This window comes from Mauremys mutica, chromosome 5 (assembly GCF_020497125.1).
Source record: "Mauremys mutica isolate MM-2020 ecotype Southern chromosome 5, ASM2049712v1, whole genome shotgun sequence".
Taxonomy (NCBI): Eukaryota; Metazoa; Chordata; order Testudines; family Geoemydidae; genus Mauremys; species Mauremys mutica.
This window is the reverse complement of record NC_059076.1, coordinates 123948953-123966794: the sequence shown is the minus strand read 5'-3', so window position 1 is coordinate 123966794 and position 17842 is coordinate 123948953. Positions and strand designations below refer to the sequence as shown.

At 45.6% G+C, this 17842-nt stretch overlaps 1 protein-coding gene across 1 annotated transcript in view; it reads left to right on the top strand.

Moving 5' to 3' along the window:
- FAM193A (family with sequence similarity 193 member A) overlaps window positions 1-17842 on the top strand; it is a 101133-nt gene that overhangs the window by 39995 nt on the left and 43296 nt on the right. Inside the window, exons 3-6 of the mRNA XM_045019531.1 lie at window positions 1438-1683; window positions 14304-14470; window positions 14703-14870; window positions 16803-17037. Of these exons, the coding sequence (XP_044875466.1) occupies window positions 1438-1683; window positions 14304-14470; window positions 14703-14870; window positions 16803-17037 (816 nt within the window). The remainder of the gene's footprint in view (window positions 1-1437; window positions 1684-14303; window positions 14471-14702; window positions 14871-16802; window positions 17038-17842) is intronic.

Genomic DNA, 17842 nt, shown 5'->3' with positions numbered 1-17842 from the left:
TCCACTGTCATGAGTTCTCAGTGTGATGCTGTGGCTAAAAGGGCTAATGTGATCCTTGGATGTATAAGCAGGAATCTTGAATGGGAGTAGAGAGGTTATGTATTTTACCTCTGTGTTTGGCATTGGTGTGCCTGCCGCTAAAATACTGTCTCCAGTTCTGGTGTCCACAGTCCAAAAAAGGATGTTGACAAATTGGAGAGGATTCAGAGAAGAACCATGAGGATGATTGATTAAAGGATTAAAAAACATGCCTTATAGCGACAGACTCTAGGAATTAAATCTATTTAGTTTTATAGAGAGCAAGTTAAGGAATGACTTAATCGCAGTCTGAGTATCTAAATGGGGAACAAATACGTAATACTAGGCTCTTCAATCTAGCAGAGACAGGTATAACAAGATCTAATGGCTGGACGTTTAAGCTCAATAACTTCAAAATTGAAATTAGGCACAAATTTTAAACAGTGAGGGTAACTAATCAGTAGAACAGTTTACAGGGGTCCTAGTGGATTCTCCATCACTGATTTTTAGATCAAGATTGGATGTTTTTCTAAAAGATATGCTCTAGGAATTTGTTTTAGGAAAGTTCTATGGCCTGTGTTGCACAGGAGGTCAGATTAGATTATCACAGTGGCCCCTTCTGGTTTTGGAACCTATGACCAGATAGGTAAGAGAATTGACACTTGACTCTATAGACTGCACCTTTGAAGAATCAGTGCTCAGTTGATTGGGCCTTTCTGGTACTGACCCCTATATACACCATTTTTGGATAGTGCATAGTAGGCATTTTATTGCTGGAAACTTGTTCCTTTTTACATCCACTGTCCAGAGGAGGGTCTGGAGGAGAAAGGGATAGCTTTAAGATGCTAAGCTGACTTCATTCCAAAGCAATTTGAGGCCCTCTTGTAAACCACTTCAGATTTGTAAAAGCTAAATCCAGTCTTTACAGCCAAGTTAGTTAAAAGTGTTTGGGCCACAAACTGCTGCTGAAAGAGCAGCTGCGCCTATAGCAGACAGAAGGGAATGAAGTCTAAGGAGCCATTTTATTTTCCTGATTTCTTTCTGTTTAAAACAAAAAACAACAATAAACATTGAAAATAATGAAAGGAGTTCAATTTTTCCCTACTATTTTTAACTTCTATTTTGAATCATTTAATAATGGAAAGCTATAGTACATACCTCCAAAAGTATATTTTTATTTAAATGAAATGTGTAATTATGGATCCTTATTCATAATAGCAATAAGACCTTCCAGGATCTGTGTTAATAGTAGGATATTCAGTGTTGGGGGTTTCAATGGACCCAAAGCATGCATCAAGTATTAACACAGACTTTGTTGCTCCTACTGAATACTTTGTAGAATAAGAAATATAAAGATGACTTTTTTGTCTGTTAAGCATGGAAATAACTAGTTGTGTCTATTTAAATGTTTGTTTGTAGACTCCATTTACTTTTGGCTTGGGTCAAAGGGCACCATATACAACAGGCGAGCATTGTCTTCTTTGTAGAAGTGAACGGAAAGACACCTTGCTTTCAGAGAGCGGGATTAAAAATTCTAGCAAAACAGCACTTTCTACATCTCCAAAAGCAAATAGTATGCTGCATCTTCCACTGTGGGTGTGTCCAGATTGTCGACGAACAGTCGAGAAGGAGGAGAGGCATGCCACGCTAGAGCAATCTCTTGTGGTAAGTTTCAGTGTATGAGTTGACTAAATTGAGATGACACCATGATGGGCTAGACACTTGCTTTTTTTTTTTTTTAAATCTATGTAATATATTCATTTGCTGGGGAGTTTTGTTCTAGAAATGAAACTGAATGTGTCACCTGATTCACTAGCTTTGAAAAGGAGTCTCTTAAGAATCTTTTGGGCCATAAGATAGAATTCAGTCTTGGATCCTCTTACGTGATTTGTGTTAAGCCCTTTCAACTTTTCTTCTCCTCCTACTCTTTGCCTTTTCCCTCTTTTTTCACTCAGTTTTATTCTTTTTACCTTCTTCCATTCCTTTTTGTATGATTTTCCCCCCCCTGCCCCGCCCCCAACTCTTACCTTGTTTTGTCCATTTATGCATGATCTTTGACTTTGTTTTCCCACCCATCTGTTCTTCAGGCTTGTCTTTTCAGTCTTCCTCTCAGGTTACTATTCTTTCATTGCTACTTTTCTTCAGGTTTCTGGTTTTATCAATTCTGCTCCCCTTAGAGAGGCTATTAAACATATGCCTCTTTGCATGGTATGCAGCCAACAAACACTTGTGCCATCTGCAGCCCACACATTCGGTATACTAATTTGAGACTCAAGTTTTAATTCTTAAATTTTAACAACCTTTAAATTGAATCTTCCTTTTTAAATGGTAGCTCATGTACACCAAGTAATACAGGAACAATGCATATATACCATGGAGAAATATATCAGGACAGAGGTTTTCAATGTGTGGTCCACGGATCCCTGATGGTCCACAGACTATCTAAGATTTCCAAAATGGGTCTGCACCTCCATTTGACTTTTTTTTTTTAACTCTATAAATGAAAAGAGGATGAAAACCACTGTATTAGGATATAAGAAGTTGAATGAAGCTCCAGAAAAACCCCAACTAAGTGATTTAGTGTTCTGAGCAAAATTCTGCTAGCTCATAGAATAGAATTTTTATTAAAGTCCCATATTTTAGATTAGGATGGAATTCTGTAACGCTTCCAACTAGCTTGATATTGAAGGACCAAGGGGCATCTATTGATAAATCAACAAGCCAGTTTTAGAATGGTGATGTTTTATACAAAAGGAATCTAACTCAGCTATAATTTGAGTTTTAAGTTAATGAGCTGGACCTAAGCATATTTTACCCATATTAACCATAAACAATGTTTGATGTACTTGTCATTAAATGTTGACTAATGAGATGAGAATTACCGTAGACAGGCCATCTTCAGAGAGGAGGTAGCTTAATTGTAGGCCTCTCCTAAAAGTTACAGAAAACTGTGGGCTCAAAGGTCCGTCTTGGCCAAGTCACAAGGCCTAGGCATTTTTTTAAATTCATCCTGAAAAGAATGAGGGAGAATAAACAGTGAACCAAACACCAGGAACACCAAATTTTGAAGAATGGTAGCAAAGAAGTTGAAATCAATAGTATCAAACTCCAGTAAGTCAAGTGAAATAAAAATATATAACCCCCTAGATTTAGCAACCATTACACTTGTCACGCTGTTTGCAGTGGCTCATGACTGTGAGTGCCAACCTCAGGGTAGAATGTCAAAAAGCTAGGCAGAAACCTCAAACTGGTTGAATTCTGTATCATTAGATGTTACTGAGTTGGTGACAAGTGTGTGAACTCCTAAAGCACTGTAACAGTTTTACCGTGGAGTCACAGACAGTCCCCTTGGGCATTCCAGTCCATCTTGCAAACCAGGCAAGCTGAACTATGTGATAAATGGTCATGTTACACCCAAAATCCCAAGAATATTCAGCTTACTTCCAGTCCCAAAGGACCAGTCACTTACCCCAAGTAAATTGTACTCAGACCGCAAACCAAAGACAATGCCTGTAGCCAATATTGTAATAAACTAACTAAAGATTTATTAACAAAGAAAAGAAATGAGTGTTATTTACAAGGTTAGAACAGGAAAACACACACACACAAAACAAGGGGTCCGGTGGCACCTTAAAGACTAACATTTATTTGGGCATAAGCTTTGATGGGTAAAAAAACCCACTTCTTCAGATGCATGGAGTGAAAATTACAGACACGGGCATAAATTTGTGGGCACACGAAGAGAAGGGAGTTACCTTACAAGTGGAGAACCAGTGCTGACAAGTTCAATTCAGTCAGGGTGGATGTGGTCCACTCCCAGTAATTGATGAGGAGATGTCAATACCAAGAGAGGGAAAATTGCTTTTGTAGTGAGCCAGCCATTTCCAGTCCCTATTCAAGCCCAAATTAATGGTGTTAAGTTTGCAAATAAATTGTAGCTCAGCAGTTCCTCTTTGAAGTCTGTTTCTGAAGCTTTTTTTGTTGAAGGATGGCTACTTTTAAATCAGTTATTGAATGTCCAGGGAGATTGAAGTGTTCTCCTGGCTTTTGTATGTTACCATTCCTGATGTCTTATTTGTGTCCATTCATTCTTTTACGTAGAGACTGTCTGCTTTGGCCAATGTACAGGGCAGAGGGGCATTGCTGGCACATGATGGCACATATCACATTAGTAGATATGCAGGTGAATGAGCCCTTGATGGTGTGGCTGATGTGGTTGGTTCCTGTGATTGTGTCGCTAGAGTAGATATGGGGACAGAGTAGGCAACGGGGTTTGTTCCAGAGATTGGTTCCTGGGTTAGTGTTTCTGTGGTGTGGTGTGTAGTTGCTGGTGAGTATTTGCTTCAGGTTGGGGGGCTGTCTGTAAGCAAGGACTGGCCTGTCTCCCAAGGTTTGTGAGAGTGAGGGATCGTTTTCTGGGATAGGTTGTAGATTGGTGGTGATGTGCTGGAGAGGTTTTAACTGGGGGCTGTACATGATGGCCAATGGTGTTCTGTTTTCCTTGTTGGACCTGTCCTGTAGGAGGAGACTTCTGGGTATCTGTCTCGCTCTGTCAGTCTGTTTCCTAACTTCCCCAGGTGGGTATTGTAGTTTTAAGAATGCTTGATAAAGATCTTGTAGGTGTTTGTCTCTGTCTGAGGGATTGGAGCAAATGCAGTTGTATCTTAGGGCTTGGATGTAGACAATGGATCATGTGATGTGTCATGGATGGAAGCTGGAGGCATGTAGGTAAGTACAGTGATCAGTAGGTTTCCAGTATAGGGTGGTGTATATATGACCATCACTTATTTGCACTGTAGTATCCAGGAAGTGGATCTCTTGTGTGGACTGGTCCAGGCTGAGATTGATGGTGGGGTGCAAATTGTTGAAATCCAGGTGGAATTCTTTAAGGGCCTCCTTCCGGTTGGTCCATATGATGAAGATGTCATCAGTGTAGTGCAAGTAGAGGAGGAGCGCTAGGGGACGAGAACTGTGGATACAAACTAACACGATTACCTCTCTGATACTTGACACGCAAATGAGTTAGTCTTATTTATAAAAGGTAATATAAGCTTCCATAATAAACAGCTCGATACCTCCTTTAGGGCTGACCCATGCCAAGCAGCATGGGGATCTCTTGCTTATGTTTAGGAATCTTTGCTCCTCCGAGTCTAGACAGCATGAAGAGACCATGTCAGGATTTTTATGCCCCCTCACCTCGGAATCCAATCTGATGGGATGAGTTCATGTATAGGTCCCCCTTTCTTGGCGTGAGTCAGAAATACAATTACCAAAATCTCTGTCCACTGATACTACACAGTGCCTCATTTGCCTTCAGTGGGTCATTTTGTGTGCAGTGCGAATACTTTACCTTAATTAATTCTGCTTTTCCTGTTTGGTGAGTTACATAATTACAGAAATTTTTACAGTGCAAACACTCAATATAACTTTATACCAATGGATACAGATATTATAAATAGGATTAATATATGCAACATTCTACAAGCATTCCATAAAGCATAAATACAAACACATTCTTATAACACTAATATCTATTTTAACTATACTAACCCCACGCATAAGCCAGACTCGTTTCCAACTATGCATTTATCAGTGTTCAGTGAGGCTCTGGGTCTTTGTGCCTGCCAGCATCGGAGCATTTTTAAAAATGCATTTTAAAGATACACCTCTACCCCAATATAACGCGACCCGATATAAGGCTGGTTCTCATACAATGTGGTAAAGCTCTGACACGCTGCTCTGAGCAGCATGTTAAGGGTGCTGGGCTGGGGCCGAGGGGTTGGATAAGGGGCAGAGGGTCTTGGGGAGGGGGCGGTCAGGAGTTCCCCCACCCCAGGGTTTGGGAGACAGGAGCTGGGGTGGGGGGCACTTTTGGGGGCCCTGCAGGCCCAGAGTGGCCCAGGGGATTAGCAGGGGGCCGGGAGCAGCCCGCTCCGCTTTCCTCACCCCGGCCCCAACCGCGGCTCGGGGGAGGGAGCTTGGGGGAAGGAATCCCCCCGCACTCACCGGCAGCGGCAGAATCGGAGCAGCCCGGCCCCAGCCCGCTCCACTTTGCCAGCTCCCAGCCGCAGCGCTTTGCTTCCCGCCGAAGGTGAGTGCCGGAGGGGCGTCCTTTCCCCAACCTCCCCACACTCACCAGCAGCGGGAAGCGGAGCAGCCTGGCTCCAGCCTGTTCTACTCTGCCAGCTCCCAGCCGAGGCACTCCATTTCTGGCCGCAGGTGAGTACGGGAGGCGTCCTTTCCCCAGCCTCCCCACACTCACCGACGGCAGGAAGCAGAGCGCCGCAGCTGGGAGGTGGCGGAGTGGAGTGGGCTGGGGCTGCGTTGCTCTGCTTCCCGCCGCTGCCAGTGAGTGCCTCTCAGGGGGCGGGGGGTGTGGATTGGGGTCAGAGCAGTCAGGGCACAGGGAGCAGTGGGGTTGGGTAGGGGGTGAGGTGCTGGGGGTAATTAGGGATGGGGCGTCTCTGGAGGAGGTAGTCAGGGAACAAGGAATGGGGGGTGGGTACAGCAAGTTCGATATAACCCGGTCTCACCTGTAATGCGGTGAGATTTTTTTGTCTCCCGAGGACCGCATTATATCGGGGTAAGGTGTATCTGATTAAAGAAGTGTCTCAAAGTCATCTGAATTAAACTCAATGAAGTTATCAATTACAGTTAATTATCAAACAAATTGTAGGTGGTGGCTAACAATTCCAGACTTAGATATATCAGTCAGCAGGGGCTCAAATGTAGATGACCTCTTACAGCAGCTCCGTGGTCACAAGGCTACTTACTTATTACCAAGCACCTGAAAAAAAGCATCTTTCCAGCAGCACTGTCTGTAGAGTAACATCTGGTTATTGGAAACAGCAAGAATTTATGCATTTAGCTAGGATAGGATCAAACTATAGAAAATGAGCTGCAAGCTGTCAAATCCAAACCATAGACTAAACAGGTTGCATGATTAATTCCAAACCAGAAATTTAATTTATAATATATCTAGCACTTTACATAAGAACAGCCATACTGGGTCAGACCAAAGGTCCATTTAGCCCAGTATCCTGTCCTCTGACAGTGGCCAATGCCAGGTGCCCCAGAGGGAATGAACAGAACAGGTAATCATCGAGTGATCCGTCCCATTGCCCATTCCCAGCTTCTGGCAAACAGGCTAGGGACACTATTCCTGTCCATCCTGGCAAATAGCCACTGATGGACCTATCCTCCATGAACTTATATAGTTCTTTTTTGAACCCTGTTATGGTCTTGGCCTTCACAACATCCTCTGGAAAGGAGTTCCAAAGGTTGACTGAGAGTTCTGGGAAAAAATACTTCCCTTTGTTTTTAAATCTGATGCCTATTAATGTCATCTGGTGACCCCTAGTCCTTGTGTAATGAGGAGTAAATAACACTTCCTTATTTACTTTCTCCACACCAGTCATGATTTTATAGACCTCTATCATATTCCCCCTTAGTCATCTCTTTTCCAAGCTGAAAAGTCCCAGTCTTATTAATCTCTCCTCATATGGCAGCCGTTCCATACCCCTAATCATTTTTGTTGCCCTTTTCTGAACCTTTTCCAATTCCAGGAGCAAAGAGTCTTGTGGCACCTTATAGACTAACAGACGTTTTGGAGCATGAGCTTTCGTGGGTGAATACCCACTTCTTCAGATGCATGTAGTGGAAATTTCCAGAGGCAGGTATATATAAGCAAGCAAGAATCAGGCTAGAGATAACGAGGTTAGTTCAATCAGGGAGGATGAGGCCCTCTTCTAGCAGCTGAGGTGTGAAAACCAAGAGAGGAGAAACTGGTTCTGTAGTTGGCAAGCCATTCACAGTCTTTGTTTAATCCTGAGCTGATGGTGTCAAATTTGCAGATAAACTGAAGCTCAGCAGTTTCTCTTTGAAGTCTGGTCCTGAAGTTTTTTTGCTGCAGAATGGCCACCTTAAGATCTGCTATTGTGTGGCCAGGGAGGTTGAAGTGTTCTCCTACAGGTTTTTGTATATTGCCATTCCTAATATCTGATTTGTGTCCATTTATCCTTTTCCGTAGAGACTGTCCAGTTTGGCCGATGTACATAGCAGAGAGGCATTGCTGGCATATGATGGCGTATATTATATTGGTGAACGTGCAGGTGAATGAACCGGTGATGGTGTGGCTGATCTGGTTAGGTCTTGTGATGGTGTCACTGGTGTAGATATGTGGGCAGAGTTGGCATCAAGGTTTGTTGCATGGATTGGTTCCTGAGATAGAGTTACTATGGTGCAGTGTGCATTTACTGGTGAGAATATGCTTCAGGTTGTCAGGTTGTCTGTGGGCGAGGACTGGCCTGCCACCCAAGGCCTGTGAAAGTGTGGGATCATTGTCCAGGATGGGTTGTAGATCCCTGATAATGCGTTGGAGGGGTTTTAGCTGGGGACTGTATGTGATGGCCAGTGGAGTTCTGTTGGTTTCTTTCTTGGGCTTGTCTTGCAGTAGGAGGCTTCTGGGTACACATCTGGCTCTGTTGATCTGTTTCCTTATTTCCTCATGCGGGTTATCTTTCTTGAGTGGTCACAGATAATTTAGACCCCATCATTTAATATGTATAGTTTGTACTATGTTTTCCAATGTGCATTACTTTGCGTTTACAGCTTATTGTAAAATATTATTTATATTAGTGAGGATGTTGTTAATCATATTTTAGGGTTAGTAGAAGAGAAATTCTAATTTATTCCCACCTCTGGATTTCTTTGTTTGTCAGTTCTTGTGCTTGTTTCTTAGCCCATAAGCTCTTCAAGACAGGGAGTGCCTTTAGTTTTGTATTGTACGGTGTCAGCGCTAAGGGCTTATCTACACTTATAGTGCTGCAGCTGCGCTGCTGTAGTGCTTAGTGAAGATGCTACCTATGCTGATAGGAGAGCTTCTGCCATTATCACAGGTACTTCACCTCCCCGAGAAATGGTAGCTATGTCAATGGGAGAAACTCTTCTGTCAACATAGTACTGTCTACACCATGAGTTCAGTTGGCATAACTGTGTTGCTCAAGGGGCTGGATATCCACACCCAGGCGCAACATAGTTATACCAACATAAGTTTGTAGTGTCGAACAGGGCTGTATAAATAAGCTGTGAAGTAAAGTTCATTCTAGTTCTTTGAGTGCTTGCTCATATCGATTCCAATTAGATGTGTGCGCGCCATGTGCATGATCGTCGGAAGATTTTTACCCTAGCAACACTCGGTGGGTTGGCTGAGGCACCCCCTGGAGTGGCACCTTCATGGTGCCAGATATATGCCCCAGACGACCCAGTGCCCCCTCTGTTCCTTCTTACCACCCGTGACAGTTGTTGGAACTGTGGAGCACAGCTTCGCTGATCTCCACTCTCCCTAGCTTTCACTTAGTACCTGTTAATAGTTGTTGATAGTTGTTACTAGTTAATTAGGATAGTTAGAATTAGTTTACTTAGAGGGGTGGAAGAGGGTCTTCTCCTCTCTCCCCTGTCCCAGTACCCTGGCCCATGCCTGGGTCTCCGGGCTTCAAACCCTGCTTGGCTTGTCTGAGGCCGATGCCAACGGGAGACCCCCAGACTCTTGCCTAAAGTGTCTGGGGGAATCCCACCAAGCGGACAAGTGCCGCATTTGTAAAGCCTTCAAGCCAAGGATTAAGAAGGAGCGGGACATTAGACTGAAGAAGCTCCTTATGTAGGCGGCACTTAGCCTGGTTTCTTCCTCCGCTCACCGGGACTCGGCACCGTCGTCTTCGGTGCCCCTGTGGCACGGACTGGCCCTGTACCGCGTTCGGACTCTGCTAAAGTCTTGCGGCATCAGATCTCCCTGGCATCTCCACCACAGTGCTGGTCCTTGTCTCAGGGCCAACTGCTCCTTGTTTGCTGGCTCAACAGCCACCAACGCTTCCCGCACCGCAATCGAAGGCACTTCCTTTGCCGGAGGGCATAGGACAACTAACGGCTCCAGCACTGTCAACTCCTGCGCTGCAAAGGCCGTCGACTCCGGTGCATGTAAGCTCCCTGGTGCACACTGCGGTCGAGCTGAGACTGCCCTCCACTCCAGAGACCTTCTCAACAGCACGGGACCTGATCGCACTCACAGAACCGACTCCTCTGCAGCCGGCGGCACCTCCGGTGCGGACGGTGCTGTCGAAGGGAAAACCGTCCCTGATATGACCACTGTCACCGAGCGAAGCAGGATGGCACTGGTCACGGTCCTGATCATGGTCCCGGCACCCATCATGGCGTCGCTCACAGTTCCGGCACCGATCTTGTTCTTGGCACCAGTCGCACTTGTGACACCGCTCTGGCTCGTGGAGATCCAAATCGTGGTACGGCCGATACTGATTGGACTCATGGTACTGGTCAGAGTGGCACTCGTCCTGGAGCTTATCCCGGCGCCAGTCTCTCTGGAGGTTACCATCGAGATCCAGACCAGGCCCCCAGTACCGATACGACTGCAGGCACTGATCACTATCTCGGTACCGCTCTGCATCACGCCACTGGTCCCCACATGGCACATGGCACCGTACAGCACCGGGGGACTCGGCGCCGTCATGTATGGCACCGCCGTGGCCATCTCGCTGCGCCTCGGGGTCGTCACACTCACAAGGTGACTACCACGACCAGGGCGAGGGCGGTGCAGGCCAGTGGCTGGAAGAAGGCCAGGACCTGGGCCAGGAACCCTCACAGTGGTCCTTTTGGACCCCCTGGGCCTACCATCAGGCCCAGGGGGTTCCTTTGGGGGCTTCCTGTTCTGCCCCTTCGGAGCCCCAAGTACTGGAGGTCACGGTGTTCCGCCCCCCCCCTTCCTGGGGGGTTCTGAGGCGACTGCTCCAGTGCCAATATGGGTCCACGCTCCTAGCATGGTGGACCTTGAACAACAAGATCCTCCACAAGAGGACCTCACGTAGGTTCCCTTAGTCCCGGGGGTATCTTCTTCATCCTTGCCTGATGAGGCAGTCGCAGGAATTACGGTTTCTGGCCCTCCTCCTATGGACCTCCGTGCCCACCAGGAACTGCTCTGCAGGGTGGCGCGCAGTATGAGCCTCCAGGTAGAGGGAGTGGTGGAGGTAGTGGACCCTGTGGTGGACATTCTGTCGGCGGAGACACCATCCAGAGTGGCCCTTCCCATCATACGGACTATACAGGCCAATGCCAAGACAATATGGCAATCACCAGCCTCTATTCCATGTACAGCCAAGGGGGTGAAAAGGAAGTACTTTGTCCCCTCAAAGGTATACGGGTACCTCTACACCGCCCCCCCCCCCCAAACTGTGCTCCCTTGTCCTTCGGTCAATGAGAAGGACCGGCACGGCCAGCAGGCCCCTGCGCCTAAATCTGAGGATGCTAGACACCTAGACTTGTTTGGGCTCAAGGTGTACTCGGCCGGAGGCTTGCAGCTCAGGGTGGCCAGCCAGCAGGCACTCCTGAGCCAATATGACTATAATTCATGGCTCTCTATGGCAAAATTCAAAGAGTTGGTTCTACAGGAGTCCAGAGAGGAATTTGGGGCTCTAGTAGAGGAGTGCAAGAAGATGGCCAGAACCTCCCTACAAGCCTCTCTGGACGTGGTGGACTCCGTGGCTAGGACCCTGTCCTCGGGCATAGCCATGTGCCGCATCTCATGGCTGCAGGTCTCTGGCTTACCACCAGAGTTGCACCAGACCCTCCAGGACGTACCCTTTGACGGCCAGGGCCTATTATCTGAAAAGACAGACTCAAGAGTCAGAAGGACAACCGGGCCATCATGTGTTCACTGGGCATGCATACACCAGTAACGCAGAGAAGGCCTTCAGACCGCAGCCTCAGAGATCCTACCCTCCCTCTTGGCCAAGACAGGACTTCTTTAGAAGATGCAGCTGAGGTGGTAAAAGAACCAGACTGGGCACCAAGCCAGTCAAGGCCAAGGCCCTCCCAAGCCATCAGCAGGGCCTAAGCAGAACTTTTGAAGATACGCCCGAGGACGGAGCACCAGTCTCCATTTAGAATTCTTCCCCGCCTTTCCAGAATCCTCTCTCCCACTTCCTCAGTGCATGGTCTCGCATAACATCAGACTGATGAGTCTTGTGCACAGTGGAAAGGGAATACTCCCTCCAATTTGCTTTTTCTCCTCTCTCCCACCCTCCTTCCCTGTCCCTCTTCAGGGACCCTTCTCACGAGCACCTTCTTCTACAGGAGGTCCAATCACTCCTATGTGTGGGGGCGATAGAGGAGGTTCCAAGAGAGTCAAGGGGCAGGGGTTTTTACTCCTGCTACTTCCTAATCCCCAAGGGCGGGCTTTGGCCCATCCTGGACCTATGTGGACTCAACAAATTCATGGTAAAGTTGAAGTTCCGCATGGTCTCACCAGGGACCCTTATTCCTTCCCTAGATCCTGGAGACTGCTGCCCTCGACATGAAGGACTCGTACTTCCATATTGCGATCTACCCAGTGCACAGACGCTTCCTTCGCTTTGTCATCCACTCTGTCTTCCGGAAGTGGGGCTTTCCCCTGATAGACCTATTCGCCTCTCGCAAGAATCGGAAACGTCAGGTGTTCTGCTCTCTCCAAGGATGCTCCCCGGGTTCCCTGTTGGATGCCTTCCTAATACAGTGGAAGTCTCACCTGTACTACGCCTTTCCTTCATTCCCGCTAGTCCACAGGGTCCTGCTCAAACTGCACAGGGACAGAGCCCAGCTGCTTTTGGTCGCCCCGGCGTGGCCCAGACAGCATTGGTATTCCACTCCCGCTGTGGCCAGACTTGATCACTCAAGACCACGATGGCTCTGTCATCCCAACCTGCATCTCTCCAGCTCACAGTGTGGATTCTGCATGGCTAACTCAATCTGAGCTGTGCTGCTCTCGCTTGGTACAGCAGGTCCTTTTGAGTAGCAGGAAGCCCTCTACCGGGTCCACGTACTTAGCCAAGTGGAAGCGTTTTTCGTGCTGGTGCGCTCAGAGTCATACGGCCCCTCTACAGGCATAAGTACCTATCACCTTGGACTACCTCCTGTCCTTAAAGCAGCAGGGCTTGGCAGTGTCATCTATCAGAGTGCACCTGGCAGCTATTTCAGCTTTCCACCCGGGTGAAAACGGGCATTCTGTCTTCTCCAATCCCAGGGTCACTAGATTTCTCAGGGGTTGGAGCGCCTGTTCCCACGAATTAGACAACCACTCCCTACGTGGGATCTTAACCTGGTCCTCTCCAGACTCCTGGATGCCCCATTCAAGCCGATGGCTTCCGGCTCACTCCTGTATCTTTCCTGGAAGACAGCCTTTCTCAAAGCTATCACCTCTGCGAGGCGGGTGTCTGAGCTCAGGGCACTCACATCGGAACCACTGTATACGGTGTTCCACAAGGACAAGGTACAGCTGTGACCCCACCCGGCCTTCCTCCTTAAGGTGGTGTCTGCCTTCCATGTCAACCAGGACATCTTCCTCCTCCCTGTCTTCTACCCAAAGCCACACGCCTCTAGACGGGAACAACAGCTGCACTCCCTGGACTTTCACAGGGCCCTCGCCTTCTACATCGAACGAACAAAACCTTTCAGGAAAATGTCACAGCAGTTTGTTGCTGTGGCAGACCAGATGAAGGGCCTTCTGATTTCCTCCCAGCACATCTTGTCCTGGATCACATCATGCATTCATGCATGCTATGACTTAGCTGGTGTCCCAGCTTCCAGTCTTACCACCCACTCCACGTGGGCTCAGGCTTCATCCTCTGCTTTCCTGGCACACATGCCCATACAGGATATATGTAGGGCAGCGACTTGGTCATCGGTGCATACCTTCACCGCCAACTATGCAATAGTACAGCAGTCCAGGAGTGATGCTGCATTTGGTTCAGCAGTCCTTCACTCCGCGACATCGCACTCCAACCCCACCACCTAGGTAAGGCTTGGGAGTCACCTAATTGGAATCAATATGAGCAAACATTCAAAGAAGCAAAAACGGTTACTCACCTTTGTAACTGTTCTTTGAGATGTGTTGCTCATATCCATTCCAAACCCGCCCTCCTTCCCCTCCGTAGGAGTAGTCAGCAAGAAGGAACTGAGGGGGCGCTGGGTCGGTTGGGACATATATCCGGCGCCATGAAGGCTCCACTCCAGGGCACGCCTCAGCCAACCCACCAAGTGTTGCTAGGGTAAAAATCTTCCAATGATTGTGCACGCAGTGCGCGCACACCTAATTGGAATGGATATGAGCAACACATCTCGAAGAACAACAGTTACAAAGGTGAGTAACCGTCTTTTATTAAAGATTTGCCTGCTTGTCTACGTTTCACGTTTGTCTGTTTTGTAAGGTATGGTTTTTTTTGTTTTTGTTTGTTTTTAAACAGAGCCAAGATTTCCTTTTGCACATGCCGCTTGGAAACAGTGGATCACAGCAGGAATCTGTAGGAGGAGGGAGAATAACTGTTGGAGCACAGACAGTACCCTCTGCAGATCTCAGTAATTCCTCTCCTTCTGATGTAGCATGTAACTGTGAGGCCTGTAATGAGCGCAGGTGAGACTTGCAGCGAACTTAGTAATGTTGCAACTTATTCATCTCTGCTCATATTTTGCTTATTAAAATAAGAATTTTTGTAATTCAGTGGTAATTCTATTTAATTGGTTTTCTAATCTAATTTAGTTGATGGATAGGCACTCTGTTTTTACTGAAGTGCATGTTTAAAATAATGTGGTGGTACAATAACCTTAGTTTGCATGCTATGTTAACCTTTCTGGCATTGTTGCAGAGAAATTTCAGCAGAGACTGAACGTGAATCTCAGCAGCTTCAAAATTACTGGTCAGAAGTAAGATATATGGTCCGATGTGTATATCGCCAAGCTGGCACCCCATTGGCAGATGATCAAGACCAATCCCTGGTACCAGATAAAGAGGGAATGAAGGAGTTGGTGGATAGGTATAAAAAATTTTTATAGAATTTTCTTATGTAGATTAGTACTGTTCCTCTAGTTTAAACGATCTTTATTATGAAGCTGCAAATAATTCAGAATCACTGATTTCTTTAATAGAAGTATATCTATCACCTCTTAATCTGTGGCCATACTTTTTAAAATCATCAATCCCTTATGTGTCCAAATATTCAGAATTTGTCATTGGAATGAGGAATCAGAGCAATTTTAACTAAAACTCCTGCATACGTATATTGAACGTTGGCTTGAATGTATCATATGAAATTATTAAACTCTGACATACTAATCTGCAAGAGGGCTATTGATGCATAAATTATGGATATGTCCTAAAAATTCATCTCTTCAGAAGAACATGAGATTAATAATATTAAAAGCTGACATACTACTCTCAGCTGATATTTCCATACATGATACTTTGTCTTTATTTAGTACATTGGATTAGAATGAACAGTGGTGGATTCTTAAAACCACAATGACAGCTAAAATATTACTTCATTCAAAAAAAAAAGAAATTAGTACATACCAGTGGATTATTTGACTAGGAAAATTGAGATTTGTAGACACTTAAAAATTAGTTGCATATCTGGAATGGGAATCCTTTCTTAGTATGATGTAGAGAAGTTTAGCTTAATGTGATCACTGAATATTCATGCTATTGAAGATAACACAACAATTTGAGTGTCTTTAAACTGCCCCAATACATTGGGTAACTATCTTAATTTTTTAGCCTCGCTGGCAATGTGAATCCTAGAATAGCCTATTGGTCTACTGAACATTTAAAATATTAGTGGGTCAGCTCTCCTGGTACCTGAATGACAGTAGCACTATGAGCAGGGGGGGAGGGATAGCTAAGTGGTTTGAGCATTGGCCTGCTAAACCCAGGGTTGTGAGTTTAATCCTTGAGGGGGCCATTTAGGGAACTGGGGTAAAAATCTGTCTGGGGATTGGTCCTGCTTTGAGCAGGGGGTTGGACTAGATGACCTTCTGAGGTCCCTTCCAACCCTAATCTTCTATGATTCTATGAGTAAGAGCTTCTGGCTGGAACTAAGGGCTTGTCTTCACTACTGCTGCAATCAATGCAGCAGGGGTCGATTTTAGCGGGTCTAGTGAAGACCCACTAAATCGACGGCAGAGCGCTCTCTGGTACTCCAGCTCTGTGAGAAGAGTAAGCAAAGTCGACCGGAGAGCATCTCCCATCGGCGCAGCACAGTGAAGACACAGTGGTAGATTAACCTAAGCTATGTCAATTCCAGCTATGTTATATATACGTAGCTGGAGGTGCATAATTTAGGTTGACTTTCCCCAGTAGTGAAGACAAGCCTGTCTGAGAAAAACAGAGTTCTCGCTCTGTGGTTGGGTGCAGCAAGTCAGATACTTTATTCTCTAATTGCATGGAGGGAGAGAGTGCACTAGGACACAGGGTTTCCCCCACCTAGGGCAGGTCTCTCTAAAGATAAACAATTAGAGCCAACATTTATACCTTTTTTACAAACAATAATGAGCAACAGCTGCATATTGTTTATACATATTCCTTCTCTCCATCTTATTTCTCTCAACAATTTCTGCTCTAGTCTGCATTCCATTTTTATCTTAACACAAGCCCTAAATTCTGGTGAGATATTGTGTGTTATGGTGGGTAGAGAGAAATGTTTTGAAGGACTTCACCATCAATTGTTACCATCTTTTATCCATTTGAGAAACTGAGGCACAGAGAGACTAAGTGACTTGCCCAAGGTTACACAAAAAATCTATTGTATAGCTGGGAATTGGACCCAGGTCTCAAAGTCCTAGGTTAGTTCCCTAACCCCTAGACCATCCTTCCTCCAGAATACTCTCCTAGGAGTATTTAGGAGACAGTGAGCATTAAACACTATTTTGATTGTGAATTTTTGGTCACAATTATTATTCCAAAAATGCAGGCTTTGTGAAAGAGATCCTTATCAGCTTTATCAACGATTGGAACAGCAAGCTAGAGAATATGTGCTTGAAATGAAGGTTCGTCTGCTCAGGCACTTGTCGCTGGGATCTAAAGTTGCATCAACATTATCAATACCAGGCCCACCGCAGGCACATCAGTTCATCTCACTCCTTCTTGAGGAATACAGTGCACTCTGTCAGGCAGCATGCACAATCAGCACCTTTCTTGTCACTCTGGTAAGATACAAACAAAATTCCTGTGTACTATTGATCTGTAGAGGTAATACAAATTTGTAAGAAGTCGTGTTGTGAGTTTTCACAATCCTTTTGCAGATTGCAGAGTATAAGCTTTTGTGTGTTTGGGCGGGAGAGTGAGGAATACACTTAACTTCTATGTCCTCATATTGAAATCTAGGCTGGGACATTTTGAACAAAACAGTTTATTCACAAATGGGCGAAATTGCCAAAACTGTCCATTTGCGGGGGGCAAGGTGAGCTGCTACATCATCTGAATGATCAAGAGGAAGCTATTAAACAAGTACTGCAAATGGGTAATGGGACTGACTAGTTTCAAAACAAAACTTTTGAGGAATCTGTTCAGTTGCCATATTTTGAATTATTTTATTTTAGACAGCCCCATATCTAGGATGGGTAGAATATTACACTAGTGAGCTTCAGTGATGTCTTAAGAAAAGTATTATGAAAGCTTTAATGCCCTTCCAGATGCATTAATTCAGATATTTTGATTCTACATATTTTCTTTTCTCTTCCCTGATCATCAAAGACACTTGCTTGAGAAGACTATCTCTTGCTTAGGAATTAATCTGCTCCTGTTACGTATTACAACCAAACTCATCATTCTCTTCGATATAATCCTTTGCTACCAACCAATACTGTTGTCACACTTCAGGTTATGTTGACAGGTAGAGAACAAGCAGCAGGCAAAGGTCTACCAGAAGAGAAGCGAAATACAGAAAATATAAGTAGTAGAAACAGTTATTTCTAATGTTTTTTTCACTTTTCTTTTAGGATTTAGGTCTTT